This window comes from Hippoglossus hippoglossus, chromosome 9 (assembly GCF_009819705.1).
Source record: "Hippoglossus hippoglossus isolate fHipHip1 chromosome 9, fHipHip1.pri, whole genome shotgun sequence".
Classification (NCBI taxonomy): domain Eukaryota; kingdom Metazoa; phylum Chordata; class Actinopteri; order Pleuronectiformes; family Pleuronectidae; genus Hippoglossus; species Hippoglossus hippoglossus.
The window spans coordinates 7,985,965-8,006,340 of record NC_047159.1 but is presented as its reverse complement, the minus strand read 5'-3'; the positions used below and the strand labels follow the sequence as shown (position 1 = coordinate 8,006,340).

The 20,376-nt window shown below is 42.8% G+C and overlaps 1 protein-coding gene across 1 annotated transcript; it reads left to right on the top strand.

Moving 5' to 3' along the window:
• The first annotated feature begins 4,041 nt into the window (after window positions 1-4,041).
• Window positions 4,042-8,892, top strand: LOC117768521 (homeobox protein orthopedia B-like). The gene is made up of 3 exons (XM_034596968.1): window positions 4,042-4,362; window positions 4,659-5,050; window positions 7,520-8,892. The coding sequence occupies exons 1-3, from the start codon at window positions 4,287-4,289 to the stop codon at window positions 8,012-8,014; spliced, it is 963 nt and encodes a 320-aa protein (XP_034452859.1). The 5' UTR covers window positions 4,042-4,286; the 3' UTR covers window positions 8,015-8,892.
• The last annotated feature ends 11,484 nt before the right edge of the window (window positions 8,893-20,376 follow it).

Below are 20,376 nucleotides of genomic sequence, written 5' to 3'. Positions count from 1 at the left end.
CCTATACACCTTTAGGTTAGATTGTAAATTAGACTGCAGTATAAATATGAATACACTTTATGGCAGATATACACTATGGACAGTGCGGATAGTTTTTTCGTTGTATTTGTACGTGGGAACAGTGCAGGTTGTGTTTATAAGTGATGGGAACTCAACAGCTCTAGAAATCCTTGAGTAAATCCTAGAAATCCTTGAGCAAATAAAGGATTTGGTGCAAGCACCTCATTTGAATTTCCCTGGATGACAGACACCATCTCAGTTGTATCTGTCGTGCATGTTGTGCAGCATCAGCTGTCCCACCAGCCTCTCATTGTTGGGACTGTCAGTGCCTTATTTAGGGCTCCTGCCACCTTTTAGCCAATTAGGTGACTAGTCAGATGTTAAAGTCTTGTGGCAAATCAAGACCGTTTTAGTTGTATAGTCAATATTTATGGTCTTTGTGATGCATCAGCTCATAAAATCATCACAACATATTTAGCACTTGGTTTTAAGAGGCCTGTTTACTTGCAGGAGCAATGAAGACACAATTTGAGAGTTTTTTCAATTGTTTCCCACGGGGCAGATTTAAGAAATGACTAAACCTCAGAATTGTCTTGTTATGTTGCGAGTATTAGTATAGATACGTGTATTTATGATTTAAAAATTAGTGGTGACATAACCTTTTGGAGGCATTATAACCCTGATTCTGCCTCCAAAATCCACATATGTGCACTTTTAAAATACTTATAGGACAGTCCTACTGTGTATTCATGGATGTACTTTGTGGACGTGGAGCCACGAGTGGAAGTATTCCACCTTCATGTGTAATGTTGACTGGTGCAAGGATTAACTTTTAACAGCACAACTAATGAGACCATTTCAAAGCTGTTGAGACAGAGCACCAGTGTGTTGATGACACCTATTGTGACTTTCATTGCTGTTTTAATAACCCCACAACTACCACGCACACATTGACACACACACACACGCACGCCTCCAAGAACACACGCAGAGACGCACGCGCTCCCTCCGTGACACACGCCTCCTCTTCCTCGTTAAGGAAATGGCTCTTCTTCGCTGATTATTTTATTTGAGGCCGTGATTACCGCGCTGTGCACCAGATCACGCAGTGGCGGGGACCAGGCGGAGGGCAGCGGGCCTAATTGGGGCATGAGATGCGCAGGGCGGTGCCGCCGGGCTGGGTGGCCGGTGAGGGAAGCCTCTAATGGGCTTGCCCGTCTGCGGCTCTCCACTTGTCCTCGCCTCGCTCTGCATCTCCCGGGCTCGGGTGCAAAGCTCTCATTGGTCCGCTCCTTATTCCTCCGGCGTGTCGTCAAATCACCGGCGCAAAACTACAGTGCGATTTGTTAGGGAGCAGATGGAAAATCGATTTTTTTTTCTTTCTAGATTTCTATAAGTTGAGTGAATGCAGATGCAAAGGGGGGGCTTGATCACACGACGCAAGCAGATCGCCTCTTGCTCCGTGTTGCGTGCAAGGATCTCATCCCTGCATGGGCTCTTTCTTTTGGTTACTTGTGTTATTCGAAGCTGTTCTGCAGAGGCACTATGAGCAATGGATTTAACGCAGTTTGATTGCTAAAAAAAAAAAAAAGCGCGCAGAGGGTGGACACGGAATTCTTGATCTTTGAAATTGCTCTACAAAATTGCATTTGTTTTTGGTGCGCTTCCATTAAAAGTGTCTCCTCGCGTGTAAACAGCCGTTCCGCACTCAGATGCGCCGCATTAACCCGCGGGTGGATTGTATGTGCGCGTGTTTTCACTGGGGGGGGAAGATTGATGTGGTCCAGTTAGGGAGGCTGAGTGAGATATAGACCCATTTCAAGTGGGTTCCTCTTATTACAGCGATAAGTTGCAGCATGAGGATCTGAGCTGTTTCCTCTGCAACAAAACCACAATATCAAATATCATATCATCAAAGTCTATAGATAGATAACTATAGATAGATCATAATACGACATCAGGATTTTTCCACGTGACTAATACAGGAACTCCATATTAGTCATTTTAAATTAAGCTTAAAAAGCAAACTTTTATTAATAATAGTTACAAGTGAACTTATTATTATCTAGATATAATTATGTGTCATTGTCTTTTTTTGTCTTGCTTTAGAAAATACAAAACTTGCACAACATGATGTGCAAGTTAATAATATGTTCATATAATTATTTATCATGTTCTTGTTGTTCAGCTTTAGAAAAGAACTTGCACAGCAGGATGTTAGCAACCATAATTATTATTATTATTATTATTAGTGAAGTTATTCATATCTTATATAAATATTTAGCATTTTCTGTTTCATTTATTTTATGATAATTGCATTCTTATTATTAGTAGTATAACTGTTAGAATTGTTTTTTACGAATTAATCATAGTAAATTACTTGAAAAATGCACTTGAAATAATCCTGAAATTTAATTGAATTCATGTAATTATTATTACATTTACTTTGATATATAATAATGTCATAACTTAGTCTTACATGTGTACCAAGAGCTTGTATTTTAGCACAAAGGAAAATGATCTATGAACTTAATTTGCTGAGTTTATTGCCTAAATTCAGATTATTATTATAATTGTCAAGTCACTTCAGTTTGTTTTCCTTCTTATTGGAAATCAGACAACTTCCAGAGCACATACACACCGTCCCTCCTGGCTCAAGCCCAGCTCCACACACACAGTGTTGGCCTCACAACTCTCAACACAGACATGCAGTCCCTCTCCTCTTCCTCTTCCTCTCTCCTTGTCTACACGACTGAATCAAACGAGTCGAGCCTCTGCTGCTGCTGCTGCCGCTGCTGATTGCTTCTCCCGAACCTCCGGGAGCTGGTCACAGCTTCCCCCATCTCAGTGGACCATGCACCAGTCCCCCATTTCCTTAAGTTTTCACGCTGTGCCACATATAGGCTACTTCCCTGCGTCCCGGCAGATTGCGGTTAAGGAGCATAGAAGATGAGCTGCCTCCGTGCGGTGCAGCGGGGGGAGAGAGGAGAGAGAGGAGTCCTCGCTCGGACGCCTCCTTTGTGCGGCTGCAAAGAAACCTATTTAGTCCCAGGCGGTGGTCTATTCACCGGGCTCACCCTGACATCTGCCAACAGCCCCTCTCTCCAGTAAACCACGCACTGTCTGGAGAAGGGAGAGAGGAGCGCAGATCAATGACTGTCCTGTTAATTGTATAATATACCTACTTATAGACCTCTGCTACAGGGGCGCGATCGTTCAGAATCCACCACGTCTGGTTTTGTTTGAGCCAAATGGGCCTAAATACCTTAAATTGCGCCCCGTGCTGATGAAAAGTCGATGGGAGTTAAAGCGGCCGATTAGTATCCGAGCTTAAATCCATCTATACTCGTTTATTTATTTATTTCCTCCATTTGTTTCCACAAATCACCTGCCAAGGGGGAATGGGAGCGATATTCGTTGTGTTTGTGATCCAAGGACGGGGAGGGAGGGAAGTGGTGCTGAGAGGAGGCCTGCGTGTGGCGGTGTATGTCTCCTCACCTGGCACATTTATTTCCCTTCTATAAACACAGTCCATCATGGGATCTCAACACAGGCCTGCAACGAGTCACAAGCATGACATATGTTTTAATTCACAGGGTTTTCTTCTGGGTAATTTGGGCAAATCGCTCCTCCATCTCTGAAGCAGCCTCACCTGACTGTAGCCCAGTGATTTGGAAATTTGAGACATGGATAATCTTGGTGTTGCATTTCTGATTTTTGCTACCGTGAGCTCCAGTCTCCTGCAGCAAAACAAACCTTTTTTTGCATGAGCTCCTCGCATCAGTCTACACGCAGATCCATCCACGAACACGGAGTCCTGTCAAGGGGCTATATATGAGATTAAACAAACACATTAAGATGTTTAACGTGGAATAATTTGAGCATGAAAAGCTAATAAATCAGAGGACGGAATGGCAGAGAATTGAATTGTAGTGCTTTCGTGCACGTTTTTGGTCTGTGCGCGTGCGTATGTGTGTTTAATAAAATAAAATGAAAAAAAAGAAAAGAAGAAGAAGAGGAGGAAGAAGGGGGGGGGGGGGGGGGGGGGGGGAGTCACGTCGCTGACATTTCCAAGCTCCGGCTCTGATTGGCTCTTATTTGAGGAAGCGCACGGCTTCTTTCAACTAATAAGCGCCTCCCCATCGCTCTAAAGGACATTATAATGCAAGGGACCTCCTTTTTAACCACAAACCGAATTTTCGTTCATTTAGACCATATATACTTTTAAATTGCCCCCGAAGTTGTAGGATTTTTTCCGCCCGCATTTCGCCCTGGAGCGGTACGCGATGCTCTCTCACGCCGACCTCCTGGATGCTCGGCTCGGTGAGTTGTCATCTGTGAACTCCGGCCCGAAACTCCAGTGTAAGATTTCAACTTCTTGTTTCATTTTTTATTTTCCTTCAAGTGATAAATAGACTGTGTAGTTAATTGTGTTTACAGCTAACTTGTTTATCGTTGGTTTGAATGATTCTCTGCTTTAATTTATCCAGAATGAGAAATGGTCTGACAGCAGAAATATGACTCAAGCTTTTCTGACTTTATTGTTGTATATTTTTAGAGTAATCCAAAGCTATAGCATGCAACTGTCATTTTATGATGCTGCGCGTTCAGCTGATGCGTTCAGCCTCTCAAAGCCTCTCTCCTCTTCGCCCTCTCAGGGATGAAGGATGCTGCGGAGCTGCTCGGACACCGGGAGGCTCTCAAGTGCCGGCTGGGAGGTGGGGTGCAAGACCAGGGGCACCCGGGAGACATGGCCCCTGGTTCAGACTCGGTAGAGGGAACCACTCTCCTGCCGGGAGAAGACATCGCCACAGTCGGATCCAACTCGGCCGGCATGGCGGTGAACGGCAAGGAGCAGGAGAAGCAGCAGCAGCCGCAGCAGAGCTCCAGTCAGTCCGCCAGTCAGCAGAAACAGAAGCGGCACCGGACGCGCTTCACGCCGGCGCAGCTGAACGAGCTGGAGCGCAGCTTCGCCAAAACCCACTACCCTGATATCTTCATGAGGGAGGAACTGGCGCTGAGGATCGGCCTCACCGAGTCCAGAGTTCAGGTACAGACTCCTGCATGTTGATGTTGTTTTTCACTGCTGTGGCTTTGGGTCCATATTTTATCTTCTCCAGAATGAACAGATGTTCATTAATATCACATTGAAGGGAATGAGCAAAAATAGGAACTTACGTGTGAAGAGGATTAAGGATTCTGCGTTTATAAAATATAATCTGGTCACTTCTAATCATTTTTCATTTACTACAATGTATTCTCGGTTATTTTTCACTGGTCTCTCCAATAATGTTTTTATTGACAAGTTGTTTTGAGTGCACATCAAAGCCAAAGCTCACACCAGTGACTTGATGACAATAAGTTGCATCAAATTAATAATTAAGGTGCTTTATTTTGTTAGTAATAGAATTATTCACAAATATTTTCTATAATATATATCCTATCTCAATATACTTGCATGAAAAAAACACCCTGCATAAAACAGGAAAGTCAGAGCAATCAGTTGTGATTTGATTTTCAAATAACAACCTGTTTCAGTAAATAGACACAAAACAATTTCAATTTAATTATATATAATTCAACTATCCCACAATTTGTTCAACATGAGCATGATATTAAATATTTATATATTTTTTAAGAAGCTGTAGGCAATTTAAAAACCAATACAATGTCTCTGTCCAAGGTGCTGAAGCATTTCTTATTTACGGATGAAAATTACCTATGTGACTTTAAAATACATTTCTGGCATACATATATATTATTCTTTATATTTTGTTAAACAAGGACAATGCACAAAAACAAGAATCTCAAAATAACAAGAGAAGAGATTTAGGTTCCTTTTTGAATTTTCAGAAAATGTTATATAATGCCACCTGTGGTAAGTGATCCAGGAAATATTGAAGTTGGGGGTGTGAAAATTCAACATACCTTTCTTAGGATTTACCAGATTTTCTCTTGTGCAATTTTGGAACTTGGACGTGCAACACATACACATGAGTACGTAGGATTTAGATAATTAGCATGGTACAAATTAAGGTGACTTAAGGTTGCAAAAATATATATATTCTACACTACAATTAAATAATATGTCTCCCCTTTTAATAGAGTGATTAGGGTGGGAATATGTGGCCCTTAAAAAAAAACTTAGCCTTGCGTAATTAATCATTTATGTTTAGTGAGACTGAAAACACGAATCTTTGTTTTTTCCTGACATGAGCTTATTTTGCACAAGCACACAGGACGGAAGGCTCCAGTAAACCAAACACATTATCAACCATTTTCAGTCTTATTTATAACAGTGAACGGGTTATTAACCAGTGATGTAAAATTCATGCAAATTATCCCACTGAAAGCAATAAAAGCAGCACAATCATTAGTCACCGTAATAATCAATTCTTTATTCCAGCCCCAGAGCAGGGTGGTGCTCGGTGCTCGGTGCTCGGTGGTGCTCGGTGCTCGGTGCTCGGTGCAGCCTGGCTCCTGCAGACTGTTGGTAAACACCAGTGCAGGCCCCGCGCAGGTGCAGCCTTCAGAGGGCGTGCGCGCCTCCACCATGCAGCCTCGCTTTCTAAAATGCTCCATCAGCGACGTCTTAATAGGACTCAAGAATATATTGTACTTTTTTTTTTTTTTAATGGAATGAGAAATTGCATTTTCTTTCCCCCTCCAGTGTAATGGGTTTGGGCGACGTTTCACGGATGGCTGAGCGGAATGAGAGCGAGATTTCACTTTTAATACGGAGGCATCGACTCACGGCCCCGCGCGCGCATTAATCACGCCCGAGGATGATGAAATCTTTATAAAGCCCGACGGGGACGCGCGTGCATGTTTTTTAGGCCCTGCGTATACGTGCACTCGGTGTGTTTGTGTTCTTTACGCGCGTGTCAGTGGACGGGCGCGGTTTGTTTTCACGTGGATTGTGCAGTTTGACGATTCCAGCCCACGTGGTATTTAGGGCAATTTTCAGTTAATCTGTTTGTAAATAAGATGTTGAGAAGATAAATTGTCTGAGTCACTGTTGCGGGACAGCAGCAATAAAACCCTCTGTGATTGTTATATGTCCACAAAGCACCGTCTATATATTTTATACCATGGAAGAGAGGCTTCTCTTAATGTTGTATAAAAATGGTACCTTTATAAAACTCATAGATTGGACTGCAGCCCATCAAAGCTCCTTCGATTCGGCTTCTCCTCGGTTGTCCATTGGCCAGTTGAGGAAGGTATTTCCTGTTAATTCAGGCCTCGTTGCCCGGAAAGACTTTCCTACGGACACTGCTGCTGTGGCCTAAAATAAGCACTTTCATGTAGTGTGTTTCAGATGTGGCGAGGTTTTGGTGACATTATCGTGCGTAATAATTGGGTATTTCACCAGCACATACTGTGAGGAACATGCTTCCAACATCCACCTTGCTGCCTGTATTATGGTGCAGACTATGACCTGACACCGCCTCAGACATGTGTTCCCCAGCCTGTCTCTCTGGTGCCTCATGATCCCGTCTCTCTCTCTCTCTGCTCGCAGGTTTGGTTCCAGAACAGACGCGCAAAGTGGAAGAAAAGGAAGAAGACCACCAATGTGTTCCGCTCACCGGGGACGCTGCTCCCTTCGCCGGGCATGCCACAGTTCTCGGCCATGGAGAACAGCCTGTGCTCCTTCCACGCCAACGACACGCGTTGGGCCACGGGGATGCCGGGGGTCTCCCAGCTGCAGCTGCCGCCCTCGCTGGGTCGTCAGTCGGGCATGGCGCAGTCCCTGTCACAGTGCAGCCTGGGCCCGGGCCCGCCATCAAACTCCATGGGTCTCTCCAACGGCCTGTCATCCAACGGCTCCGGTCTGCAGTCCCACCTCTACCAGACGCCTTTCCACGGAATGTCGGCCTCTCTCTCCGGCCCCACGAACGTAACGGGCTCCCCGCAGCTGTGTACTTCCCCGGACAGTGACATGTGGAGAGGGACAAGCATCGCGTCACTGCGGCGCAAAGCACTGGAGCACACAGTGTCCATGAGTTTCACTTAGTGACCCCCCCCCCCCCCTCCCCTCCTCCTCCCAGCCCCAGCCTGTGGCCCCCTTTCTGTTCCCCCCCTACTCCCTCTGCTATTTAGACCAACACGAGAGAACGAGCGAGCTAATCAGGACTTAAATGTGAGAGAATGGAGACTGGCTTCATCTAGACATATTGACAGAAAGAAAAAGGACAACACTGATGGACAAATGGAAGAAGAAAAAAAGAAACTTGAGTTCTGGGTTATTTATCTTGTTATCTCGAAAGGATTTTATCAAATGTTGATAATAAATACTATTGTAATGATCACTAGACTAAAGGCCCTAATTACCGAGAGCCAAACAATCGTCGTATTTACGTTTTCATCGAGTGCGTCTTTACGCGCACGTGTTATTGTGTTCAGGTGAAGTTGTGTTATGTCAAACGGTTATTTATAAGATGGGGTATACATTTTTGGTAAGAGCCTACACACACGCGCACCATACTTTAGGTGGGCCTATTGAACCGGGTCTCGGGCATGCCATGCTCTGTGCATGTGGATTTAAACGCTTGGATCATTTGAGGAGAAAATGGTTCCCACTCAGATTGAGCAGATACTTTTTAAGGCGACCTCAGTCTCGTCTGCATGAGACGGGAGCATAAATCTAAAGAGTGAAAATAAAAAAAATATACAAAGATCATTTCAGTAGGCCTACTATGTTTTAGGATGTTTTGTGTAGATAAAACATTCTTGCTATGTACCCGCTGGTCTTTTTGTGACATGTTTTAACTTATTGTATGTGCTATTACTTGACACATTTCTTAAATGTTTGATCTTACATCGAAATGCACCACGTTGACGGGTTTGTACCAATTTAAAATGACAAATGAATAAAATTAATTTTCAAGAATGTCAAATCAAGGATGATTCATGTCTCCGTTGAACAGACACTATATTGTAATATTTAGCCCTATTATGACGTCATGGTGGATTATTTTTGAATAATCTAATGGGATTTAGTTTGGACTCTATTTGGGAAGCCTGAAACAATATTGGAAGTATTCCTTTCGATCTTGAATTTCTCGTTCTGTTCGTGGTCATTGCTCAGTGACCTGTTTATGAATTTACCTCCGCAGTGTTTGAGGCTGCCGGGCTGAGGGTTTATGGAGGGTGAGGGTCCCATGGGGGTAAAGATGTCGGTGCTGTGATGTGACGGTCATTGCTTTTATTTTAACCATGACGGTCACTCCACTGAGCTGACTGGTTCCACTGAAACCAGGAGGAATCACGGGGCTGTTCGCGTGTCAACAGAGGGATATATATACACCAGGCAGCTCATTTCCTATAGCTTCCGTTTGCAGGCTAATGTTGGATCCGATGACACAAAGCAAAGAAAGACAAAATCGATCAGTTACAGCAAAACTAAACTTTATTAGAAAAGGCTAATATCCACTAAGATAAAAAATGGCAGATGAGACCGACTGTCAATAAAGTTTTTTCTGATTCTGTGTCCATAAATAGAAATATTAAGGCAAGTGGAATCCCACCAGATGTTAGATTATATCAATAATCCAATAACTACACGGTGCGTACCAGGCTGTATCCGGGTCATCGCTGCTTTAGAAAACACGGTATTCCTCATGGATGGGTTCCAAATATCAATTTGTACACATAAATAATCCAAATAGCCAAACAGTGCTTTCATTAGGTTTACACTTAAAAACAGAATGAAGCCACCGCTGAGTCAGTGCACAGTTTTATTCAAGCAAAACGAATTTTAACAAAAACTACTTACGTTGTTATGGTATTTTAGACTAATATGTTTTATATTCTACCAGAGAAGTGCTTCTATACTTTAGATCTGTGTTAGGCCTATACAGAAACTATTAGGGTATATATGTTTGAGGTTTGGTTTTTTTAGCAACACACCCAAAGCCAAACTTAAGAAAATGATTAGCAAAATATCATATAAATTACGAAATATGTTGATTTGGTGTTTTCATGATACCACGATGCCCATAATATTTATCAATTTCACACAACCGTTAAAAAGTCGAGGGCTAAGCCATATTCGGACAAGGCTATACGAATACAATGTGATTGATAAATTGATTGATTGATTGATTGATTGATTGATTGATTGATTGATTGATCGATTGATAGCATTCGTTTCTTTAGACCTGCAGTTGTCGTATATGTTGGCTACGGTTGCCAAACATTAAAGTGCTTGTGTGTCTCTTTATAAACACGGACAAACACAATCCTCTAGTTACAAATCTGATTTTACACCCAGTTTGTAAACTGGTGTTTTCATTATTTCACATTTATTACATGCGTGTCACAAGAAGATACAGACAAACAGTATTAAGCGGTTTAGCTTCTACACCTTTCGATCACTTCTGATTATTGAATTCTTCGCCATCACTTCTGCAACAAGAAAAAACTCCCCTTGTTTTTGTTGCTTCATTTTCAAAAGATCCTGACGTGAAACAGTCTAACGTCCATCCACCCAGACACACCTCGAGTTCCCTGTGAAGTAAATACAATCTCTTCCACGAGAGAGAGAGCGGACCTCGCAGTCTGTGTCAGAGATGAGAAGTGTCAACTTGAGCCTGAAATCACAGCAGCTCAAATTAATCAGCGTGTTAACCTCATCTCGTTGTCAGCGCTGAGGCCAATTTACGGTCACGGGATGCTAATTGATGAGATATGGCATTACCATAAGCAGTCCCACTGCCTGTAAACTTCTAATTGGACTTTCGGTAACAATGCAGGAGGGTTAAACAAAGGATTAATCATAATTAACAAAAGTATATTACTTTTCCCACATTAAACAGTTGGTTCCCACCTTTTTTATTAACATAAATTTGTTTGCGGTAATTTACTGAATTATTGAAAATACCAACCCAAGTCAAGACCCTGAAAAATTCATTTATTCCTCGCTGTGCTTTCACGTGTGTAAGTGTGTAAGTGTGTGAGAGAGTGCGTGCGTGTGTCTGTGTGAAACCCCCTGTGTCTGCTGTACCCAATTAGCGTGAATGAAATGAAATGAAAAGTTTTGTAACATTAAGTAAGAAACTATTTTTACATTATTTCTCAAGCTGTTTACAAGTGTACCGTACAGCAATAAAACACTGGATCACACTGTAATTACATTTACATTCAATGACCAGGGCACGCCATTAATTCACAGAGAAAAAATATAATTAACTCGCCAGGGAAGGTTGAACAGTTGAAAAATATAATTTTTCTTGGGTAAATCTATCGTTGAGGCACAGTCGTAAGTTGTTTACACTCACTGAAGAGTTACAGTCGAAGAGAATAAGCCAATATCATCGTGAATTAAAGAGGTAAATGATGTTAAACCCATTTAATTGTGGGAAAGACTTTGCCAACCTTCTTAGTCTCACATTAAATTTCAAAATAAATAGACATCTTTTGGGAAACGGAGAGAAAAGGCAAAACAAAGCCACCTTTCCTTTCATTTATTGCCTGTTTCCATAGTGATTTGAGGTCATTGCATATATATTTACTCCTACAGCTCTAAACCCAACTCTGACTGAACAGGAGTTCGTTTTTCCAGAATATAGTGGCCCACCCCCACAGAAGCATGTAATCAAAGGATATTTCACGACAACAGTTGATCAAATGTTATAACCACACATGCAGCCACACTGACTGCTGCTCCACCCATCCAGGCTGGTGCTGCAGCCTGTGTCAGGCCCCAGAGTGTGTGTGTGTGTCGCTCTGCTGAATCTACCTCTATGTGTGTGTGTGTGTGTGTGTGTGTGTGTGTGTGTGTGTGTGTGTGTGTGTGTGTGTGTGTGTGTGTGTGTGTGTGTGTGTGGCTCAGCCCACCAGATCCAGCCCTGTGCTGACTATACTGTGTCCTGAGCTGCAGTAACAGATGTGAAATCACATTACCCAAACGCTGCAATTAGTCTCACTCGCTCGCGGGTTAATGAGTTTGTGGAAATGTGCGACCCATTCCTCATTAGGTAATTTCTCATGCACTGATGAGAGAGGGAGAGAGATGTGGGCATGGCGACTCAGTGGAAATGGCACATAGTCTGGTGCAGCAGCTCTCGTACTGTAAAGCTAAATGCAGCCGAGGAGGAGGAGGAGGAGGAGGAGGGGTGGAGGCCTGCAGCTGGACAACTTTGGGGAGGAGATGTTTCGCATGATCATGAATCACCGAGGACAACTTGCATGTATGCTTTTCTGTGAGAGAATTCCTGAACAACCCCATTTACACCGTTAAATCTCCTGTGCAGCAGCTTCTGGTGCCTGTTGGTGTGACTCACCGTGGACCTGCTAGCTCCACGCTGCGAGGCCTCGGAGTCTCTGTGTGAATAGACAGCCCGGGGGCAGAGCTGTGTCAGGACACAATGGACGACAACAAAGGAACTAATTAGCAATCAATTACCGACATGTTTCTGTCCTGCACCTTTTATCTGGTTAGAGTGTATAGAGCAGGTTACCACTCAACATATCCCATTCACACACACACACACACCACCTGCTGCCTGTGTGTGTGTGTTTTTTGGTGAATTTGGATTTTTGCAGGGTTGTGAGGTCGCCCAGTGATACACGGTTTAATGCAGGAGAATGTAACCTCTCTTCTATGTGAGAAAACATATTCAAATCAATCCAATTAGCGCCTTGAAAGGGAGTTTCCTTTCACCGCTTGAGCGTAACAGTGTAAAATATAGTTGTTTATCAGCCTCATTTGTGCCAGTCAGTCTCTAAACTCTGCTTCATTGTGTCACGTTGCTTCTCTTCACTGTTGTGATCACCTGCAGCTGATCTGAGTTTAGACTGAGAAGAATCTCCATCCACAACTTTATGAAAATCAAGACGTATAAAGTATGTTTACCTAGTTTTGGCGTGTGGCTTGCTCATTTCACATTAAACACACACTCACACACATGCAGGTACGCACACACACATGCACACACACACAGACATCTGGGGGGAAAGTGTGCTGTGAGGAGGCTGCGAGTGCCTCTCGTGATAACAACTCTGCATCTCAACAACCTGCATCCATCATCATCAACACTAACATCTGCTCTGAGCCTCAGCCTTAAATCTCTCTCTACTCCCCGCCCCCCCCTCCATCCCTTTACCTCTCTCTACTTTTCACTCCCTCTCCCCCTTTCTTCCTCCCTGGCTGCTTTTCTTCTTCCGCTTCTATTCTGTCCATCTTCTTTCCACCCTGCTCAGCCTGATTTGACTCTCGTCCAAGCTCCCTCATCTGCAGGCTGCGTGTGGATTTGTTTTCGTTGCAACCATCCTTAAAATCAATATTTAATGATGATGTTATCAGTGCTTTTAAGTGTAATTTAGCCGGTGTCAGTATGAATGAGACACTGTCAGCTTTGTGGCGTCAGGCATTTATTTTCTGTTAATGGGTGCTCCTGGCGGTATACAAACCAAAACCCATCGGACGTCTGATGGATTTGTCTGTTTCATTTCTGTTCACGCATGTATTAACACCCATGCATACAGTACATGTCTCACTGCAAACACACACACACACACACACACACACACACACACACACACACACACACACACACACACACACACACACACACACACACACACACACAAACAGGTACAAATATAAAACTATAGAAAGTTGCAAATAAATGCCACAACTGCAAGACTTTGATGTGACATTTCTTGCTTTATATCACCAGAATAAGTCAATGGCCCTGGCTGTGTATTCACTCCCATTGTTTTCATCTTAAAACACAATCAATCAAAAGCAACGGTTTGTTTCACTCCATCGCCCGATTCTGACATTTTCCAAAGCCGTGACAATTATTCCAGCTCTTCAGCTCTGGGAGCCAACATTGTTGAGAGGCAATAATCATGATAGTTTTCTCAGTCATTTTTCTCCCAATAACAAGCCATTTTTAATCCAATTAGGAGTGTTAACGTGAGAGGCATAATACCACGGCCCCTGGGACAGATGAGAGAATATGCAGGACATCTATCCCGACAGTCAATATTGGATTTCTCACTAAGCAGCTGTGCCTGCTCTCTCTGACATTCTCCACCTCTGCACAGTGATCCGTCCTGATTAAACCAGCTTTTCTACTTTATCAACATTCATTACGTGACCCGGTCATGCATGGCCACAGAGACCAGGAATAGAAAAGTTACACGTCTCACGTTGGGGTTTTTCCTTCTGCACCTTTTTTCCTTGAATTCAGCTGTTCAGTGAAAGATGATATACTGGCACTTTGAAACTGCAGGAAGCAGATAGGTGTGTTGTGGTATTCCCCAAAAACTCTCCTCGTCCAGACTGACAGGTCAGATTTCCTGTCACATGCAGAACCTGAACGCAGGTGGATGAACTTGTTTTATTTTTATTTTTATAGTGTTGTAATATCCAACAGTTGCTCTGCGTTGAATCACCTGCTTCTAACTGAATTCTAAGCACAGGAAAACTGGTCTCTTATCAGATCTAATACGTTAACTCACTCAAAATGCAATTTAATGTGCAGCACTTTATAATAGGAAAGCTACCAAGGGCTGTCTGTGCTCTAAAGCCAACAGCAGCTAAACATTGCCACCTTCTGGCTGCTGCTGAGACGAGCACAAGACGAGTGCATAAAAAAAAAAGGGTTTTATTCATTCATGCAATTCTTTATTTATTTAATAAGAATCTAGACGGATGGTCAATTGATTTTATCTCATCTTGGTATCACTTAATGAAATATGTCTGTTGATGCTGCACAGAGTCGTACAATTATTGTTCCATCAAAAACATTGCTAATAAAACACAGAAAAATGCATGAAAAAGGCGGCGGCTGTTTGCGGCTGATTGCAGTCGATACATTTATGCAGTGCACTGAATCATTGTCATTGAGTGCATTGATTACGTGGACTAATCAATGTTTACTAGGCTGGAAAAGACTGGCCAGACCACAGTGGAGGCCGGATGATGAAGGAACACATTTGCTGAGTGTCAGAGGCCCACCCACCTGCCCTGAGCACACACGCTTCAGAGCCACAGAGAAGTTCAGCCTCAGAACTTCATTCTGTGTGTGTGAGGAAGAACATGCAGTTTATAAACTGGATCTGGGTTGGATGTACAAGATAAGTGAGAACTGCATTAAAGGAAAGTTATAGTTAAATGGCACAGGGGTTCAGTATCTAGCCCATACAGAATGGAGGTGCCAGGGATCGAACCACTAACCTTCTGGTTTGTGGACGACCCTCTCTTCCCCCCTGAGTCGTAGCCATGTCCCTTCTTTCTCTATACTGATGTGGATTTGGAAACTCGGTTGCAACTGAGAATTTTCAATTAGCAATGATTGAGTTAATGTGTGAGCAGGTGATTCAAAGTGCTGGAAAATGCATCGTATTAGTCGTGTCCCTGGCTTCTGTGATGTCTCTGACTAAGAGAGGTCTGAAACTGAAAGAGCCATTGGATCTGATCATATACTGACAGCTCAGTGGACTCCTGTTTTTAAAGCATTTATTGGTTCAAGTTTCAGGCAGAGATCTGCAACTGAAAGACTGATTTCATGAGCTGGAAGAACATTGTGTGAGAATCAGGAGCCTCCTGGGACAGGACAGAACCAAACTGTGTTCCATGAAGACGGAGTGGTTCAATATGAAGCAGGTTTGTTACCTCTGGCAAGGAGCTTTGTTTGTTTCTAAGCAAGATTACACAAAAACAACTGGACGGATAATCATGAAACTTGGTGGTAGGGTGTGGTATGGGTCAGGAAACAACTCGTCAAAGTTTGGTGCGGATTGTTTGAAAGAACAAGTGATTGTACGAGAGAACATATCAACTGTGTCCCTTCGTAATATTACTAGATTTTAACTTTGTCTTGTCTTTTCACCAGGCCTAGTTTTCAGTAACCAAGGTCACATTAAGCGTTTAGGATCAGGCTCGAGTGAGAAAAGCTACGATAATCACACATGTTGGACTATTGGACTATAACTGTTGGATCAATTAAACAAAGAGCATATATATATATATAAATGTAATATATATAGATTGTTTTCACTATGCTGAAACTATTTCCTTCAGTTAAATTCTCGGCCTCTCTGGTGCTCTGTGATTGTGTCTCTCTGTCTGATCGTGTTTCCCCGGGTAAAGAGGTCCCTTGTTACTCTGGAACAATTACTCCACAGTGCACTCTGTAATTATACTATTATGTAGAATTATTCTCCTCATCCGCATGCACTGTCAATCATCGCTGCACAATTCGTAGATGTGTTTATTTCATATTCACATATGACACGTATGTTCCACCGGCTCTTCCTGTAAGAACAATATCTCAGCATCACTAACATACAATTAGAGCAATATCAGTATTTTCTTACAGATTAATAGAATCAACTTGTTTTATTTTACATATCCTGTTAATTCTTACCTTAACATGCAGTGTCTCATAAATCATTCCTTATTCTTTGTTTTTACCACAGGCTGTATGAGATGAAAGTCTTTTACTGTGGTAAAACTAATCAAACAAACAGGCCTCCGTCAGATGGGAGCCGCCGACCTCCCCTGTTGGAAGGTAATTAAAAGAAGAGCGTGTTATCCATCGCTCCTCATTAATGTACATGGAATTAACCATTTTCATGGGAGTGGGACGGGGAGGAGGGGATCAACCAGGAAAATCCATGGAGGCTTTAGAGCAATCTCTCTCTGTCAGGTCGGTCCAAACGGGGAGGGTCGGCTCATTACGGCCCCCGCAGGAGATGAATGGGTCAGTCAGGCAGCAAGGAGAGCTGGGCTGGGCCGCTGCGCTGACAGACAGATCCACACAAGGAGTGAGTGTGTGTGTGTGCATTTGTGAATGTGCATTTGTGTGTGTGTGTGTGTGTGTGTGTGTGTGTGTGTGTGTGTGTGTGTGTGTGTGAGGGAGTCAACAACAACCCAAAAATACTCAGCTGCATGTTCCTACTTTGGCCGGGAGCAGGTGTGCAGAAGGAGCCTGCATGCTGGGATACAAAGCAGGGTTAAGACTCTGAGGTGTGGAGTCAACAATCATCATGATTTAACTTTGACCCCATGGAGAGGGGCCTGTCACATCTGGCCAGCTGAGGCCACGAGCACAGAAGCAGAGGACACCCCAGAATAACACTCCTCTGAATTATCTTATCTTCCTTTGTCTTCAAGAACAATTCGGATGAAAAGAAAGTTTTTAAGAAAATCGTACGTATGGTTTTTGATTCTTATTTAGATTTACTTGCAAGGTAGTGAAGCTCAAAGGGATTTGAGCCTGTTCCTACATTCACCACCAGATGGTGGTGTAGTCCTTTGTTGACACTTCCACTAGGATTTATTTGAATAATGGGGAAAAGGGAGATTTAATAATTAATTAGATTTGAAACACATCTGAATTTCATGTTGGTAAATAAAATAAATATATTAGAAAAATATATTAAAATCCTGCTTGTTTACTGTCACGTTTTCTTCATATAATTGTGTTGTGTGCCTGATTAATGATTATGATCATTGTTGACTTATAATAATGATAATAACAACAACATTAATATTTTTTTATTATAATGAAACATAATTAAAGTATTATTACTATTATTAGACTGCATTCACCTTTACAAGTTCCATTCACACATTCATACATACTGAACCTTTCTATCACACATTCACACTCTTATTAAACATCTCCCATGGGCAATGTAGGGTTCAGCCTGCAGACTGGGGTCAGGAATCGAACCGCTGATCTTCAAGTCGCTGTGCAACTGTGACACATTGGCACAGGGAGTTAATGCTGTTAATATGAATCCACTCATCCAGTGAAAGGGTGAGGCTCTGTGGTTGGTGTTAGGTGAAGAGGGCTAGAGGAGAGTTAGACGTGATCACATCAGATTAGAAGATCTGTGAACGGCACAATATGAATTGATATATCTGCTCATGGTTCAGAGCTGTGTAATGAGACTGTGGGGCTACTTGTTCATTAAAATCTATCGATTCATTTAATAAATTGGATTAGAACAATTACAGTATGTATCACAGCACCACATCACACACATCACAGCACTTGTGTGACATCGCCGAGGGACAAGCACTTGTAGCACACGCCGCAGCATGAAACACACACACACACACACACACACCGTGTAGCATTTTGCTAACATTCTCCTTTCCCTCTGCTGTCATTCACATTAGCAGACCACACTCCAGTGGCGGGACCTCGGGCTAATAGGTCCAGACGTTATTATCACTGACCACTGGCTTTTAAATGAAAGTAATACACCTCGAATAGGTCATCAGCATTGTAGACAGCGCACTAAGGCTAAATGTGACTCATTATGTTCACGATTGTTCCGGTGTTGTTGTTGTTTTTCTGGTTTGCTTGCTTGTATGTGGCATCACAGCCCTTCATCAGTACGAGAGAATGTCAGCTATCATTAGCTGGGGATAATTGCGGGGCAGAGTTTCACGCGGTCTCCTGTCTTCTTTTCAGATGACTGAGCGAGCGTGTGGGCTGCTCCAGCACGAGTGTGTGTGAACGCTGACAGGATGATGATCATCTCTTACACACAGCCACATCTCGGTTTGACCTTTCACAATGGCAGCGTGGACACCCACAATTAGTCTCATCCAAATGAATTGGCTCCCTCACTCCGAACCAAATTACATCACAGCGCCTCTCTCTGTCTCTCTCTCTGCGTCTTTGCCTCTTTTCTATACCTACATTCATAGTTTTCCTTTGTCTTGTGCAAGATGTGTCTCTCCACAGTTTGTCCTTGTTTTGTTGCTGTATTAAAGAAGTCCTTTATTCTTGGCTGTACAGATGAATGTTTTAATGCTTTGACCGGTCTCAGCAGCAGAAAACCACCTGGGGTTTTGGCCATGTTGTGAACTAGAATGACACTCAGGGAATTTAAGGCCCAGCAGTCCCTTTAAATTCAATCAAGCCGCACCAAATTTCACACATTCGTAAATATAGGTTTTTCAAATCAAGATCCATGAGTTATTCTTCGGAAGAACAGTTGAAAACAGTTGAAAAACAGCCTCTAACGCAATGTTAAAGAATGCCAATAAAATCAGATAAGCCCCCTAATCCGAGTCTGCACAAACATTTAATGGCTTGTTCTCTGACGCATTTGCGGAATCCTTCCAGCATGAAGCATCCTTCTGTTCAGTTTCTCTGTTTCATCTTGCTTAGAAACAAGCAAATATACAAACCAACCATCAAACAAGTGGAAAGTAGTGAAAACACAATCTCTTTTCCACAGACATACAAGGGACAACACAACCACACACTCAATGAACAGTCTCTGGCAAACTCGATGCTCTGCTGCAGTGTAAGTCGTGTGACTCCAGCACGTAACCTCTTCATGCCAAACCAATACAAACTACAAACCTATCAAGTTTAATGTTGATCTGTTCCGTATCTTTACAACATCCTGCTGACAAACCAACAAACGAGCGGAAAGGGGTGAAAACATAATCTGCTCTCAACTCTTGGACGAATCACATAAAACCTTCCCATGATTCCTCTGTTAATGATAGGGGAGTTGGAGAAGTGATCTTTAAAAGCAATTAAACCCAGGATGTCTTCTGTTTTGCCCATTACACTAACCAGCGGGTGGAACCAGAAGTTGGCAATCCAACATGTAAAGTGTGTGGTATCTATCAGCCACAGATTGGGGGGGGGGGGGGGGGGGGGGGGGAGAAGGAAGAAAGGAAGTGGAGATAAGAGGTAAAATAAGTTAAAACATGTGTGAAGGCAGGTTTGTACTTTAGAAAGAACAACAACCCTGTCTCCAAGAAACAACCTTCACAACAGAGGGGTTGTTATCGTTGGAAAACAAATGTCCTTTCCATTCAGCACCCTGAGGAGATATTTACAGGTTTGTACCTCACTGTCGATTGCGTAGGAGCTTCAGGCCTCTACTGTCCCATGATCATTCACTTGCTTATCCCTATGAGGTCCTGCAGATGGGAACTGAATCCAATTCATTGGCACGTTTGAAAATGATGTTATAACTTGCGCAATTTCCTAATATCTATTCAAAACATGTGCCTGGATTTGACTTAATGGTTCCATTACAATGTGTTTATTCCTCAGGGACAAAACAAGCCTCTAATGTTGATTTCAATCTAACCAAATGTTGAAAAACACTTTTTTGAATTATGGCACGAGGGCTGGGACATGTTTGGATAAATTCAAATGTCCAGTATTTGTAACTTTAGCATCATATTTAAAAACCAAAAGCAAATTCAATGTAATCACAGGCTAACATACATCGTGACCTTTAATTCGATTTCAGACGCAGCTCCTTGTTCCGCCAAGGGCATTTTCCAATGCCCTAATATGGCTCCTCTGAACGAATTGCTGTTCATCCGGATCCCGGTGAGCCCCCCCACCCCCCGGCTCTGTGTTCCTCAGT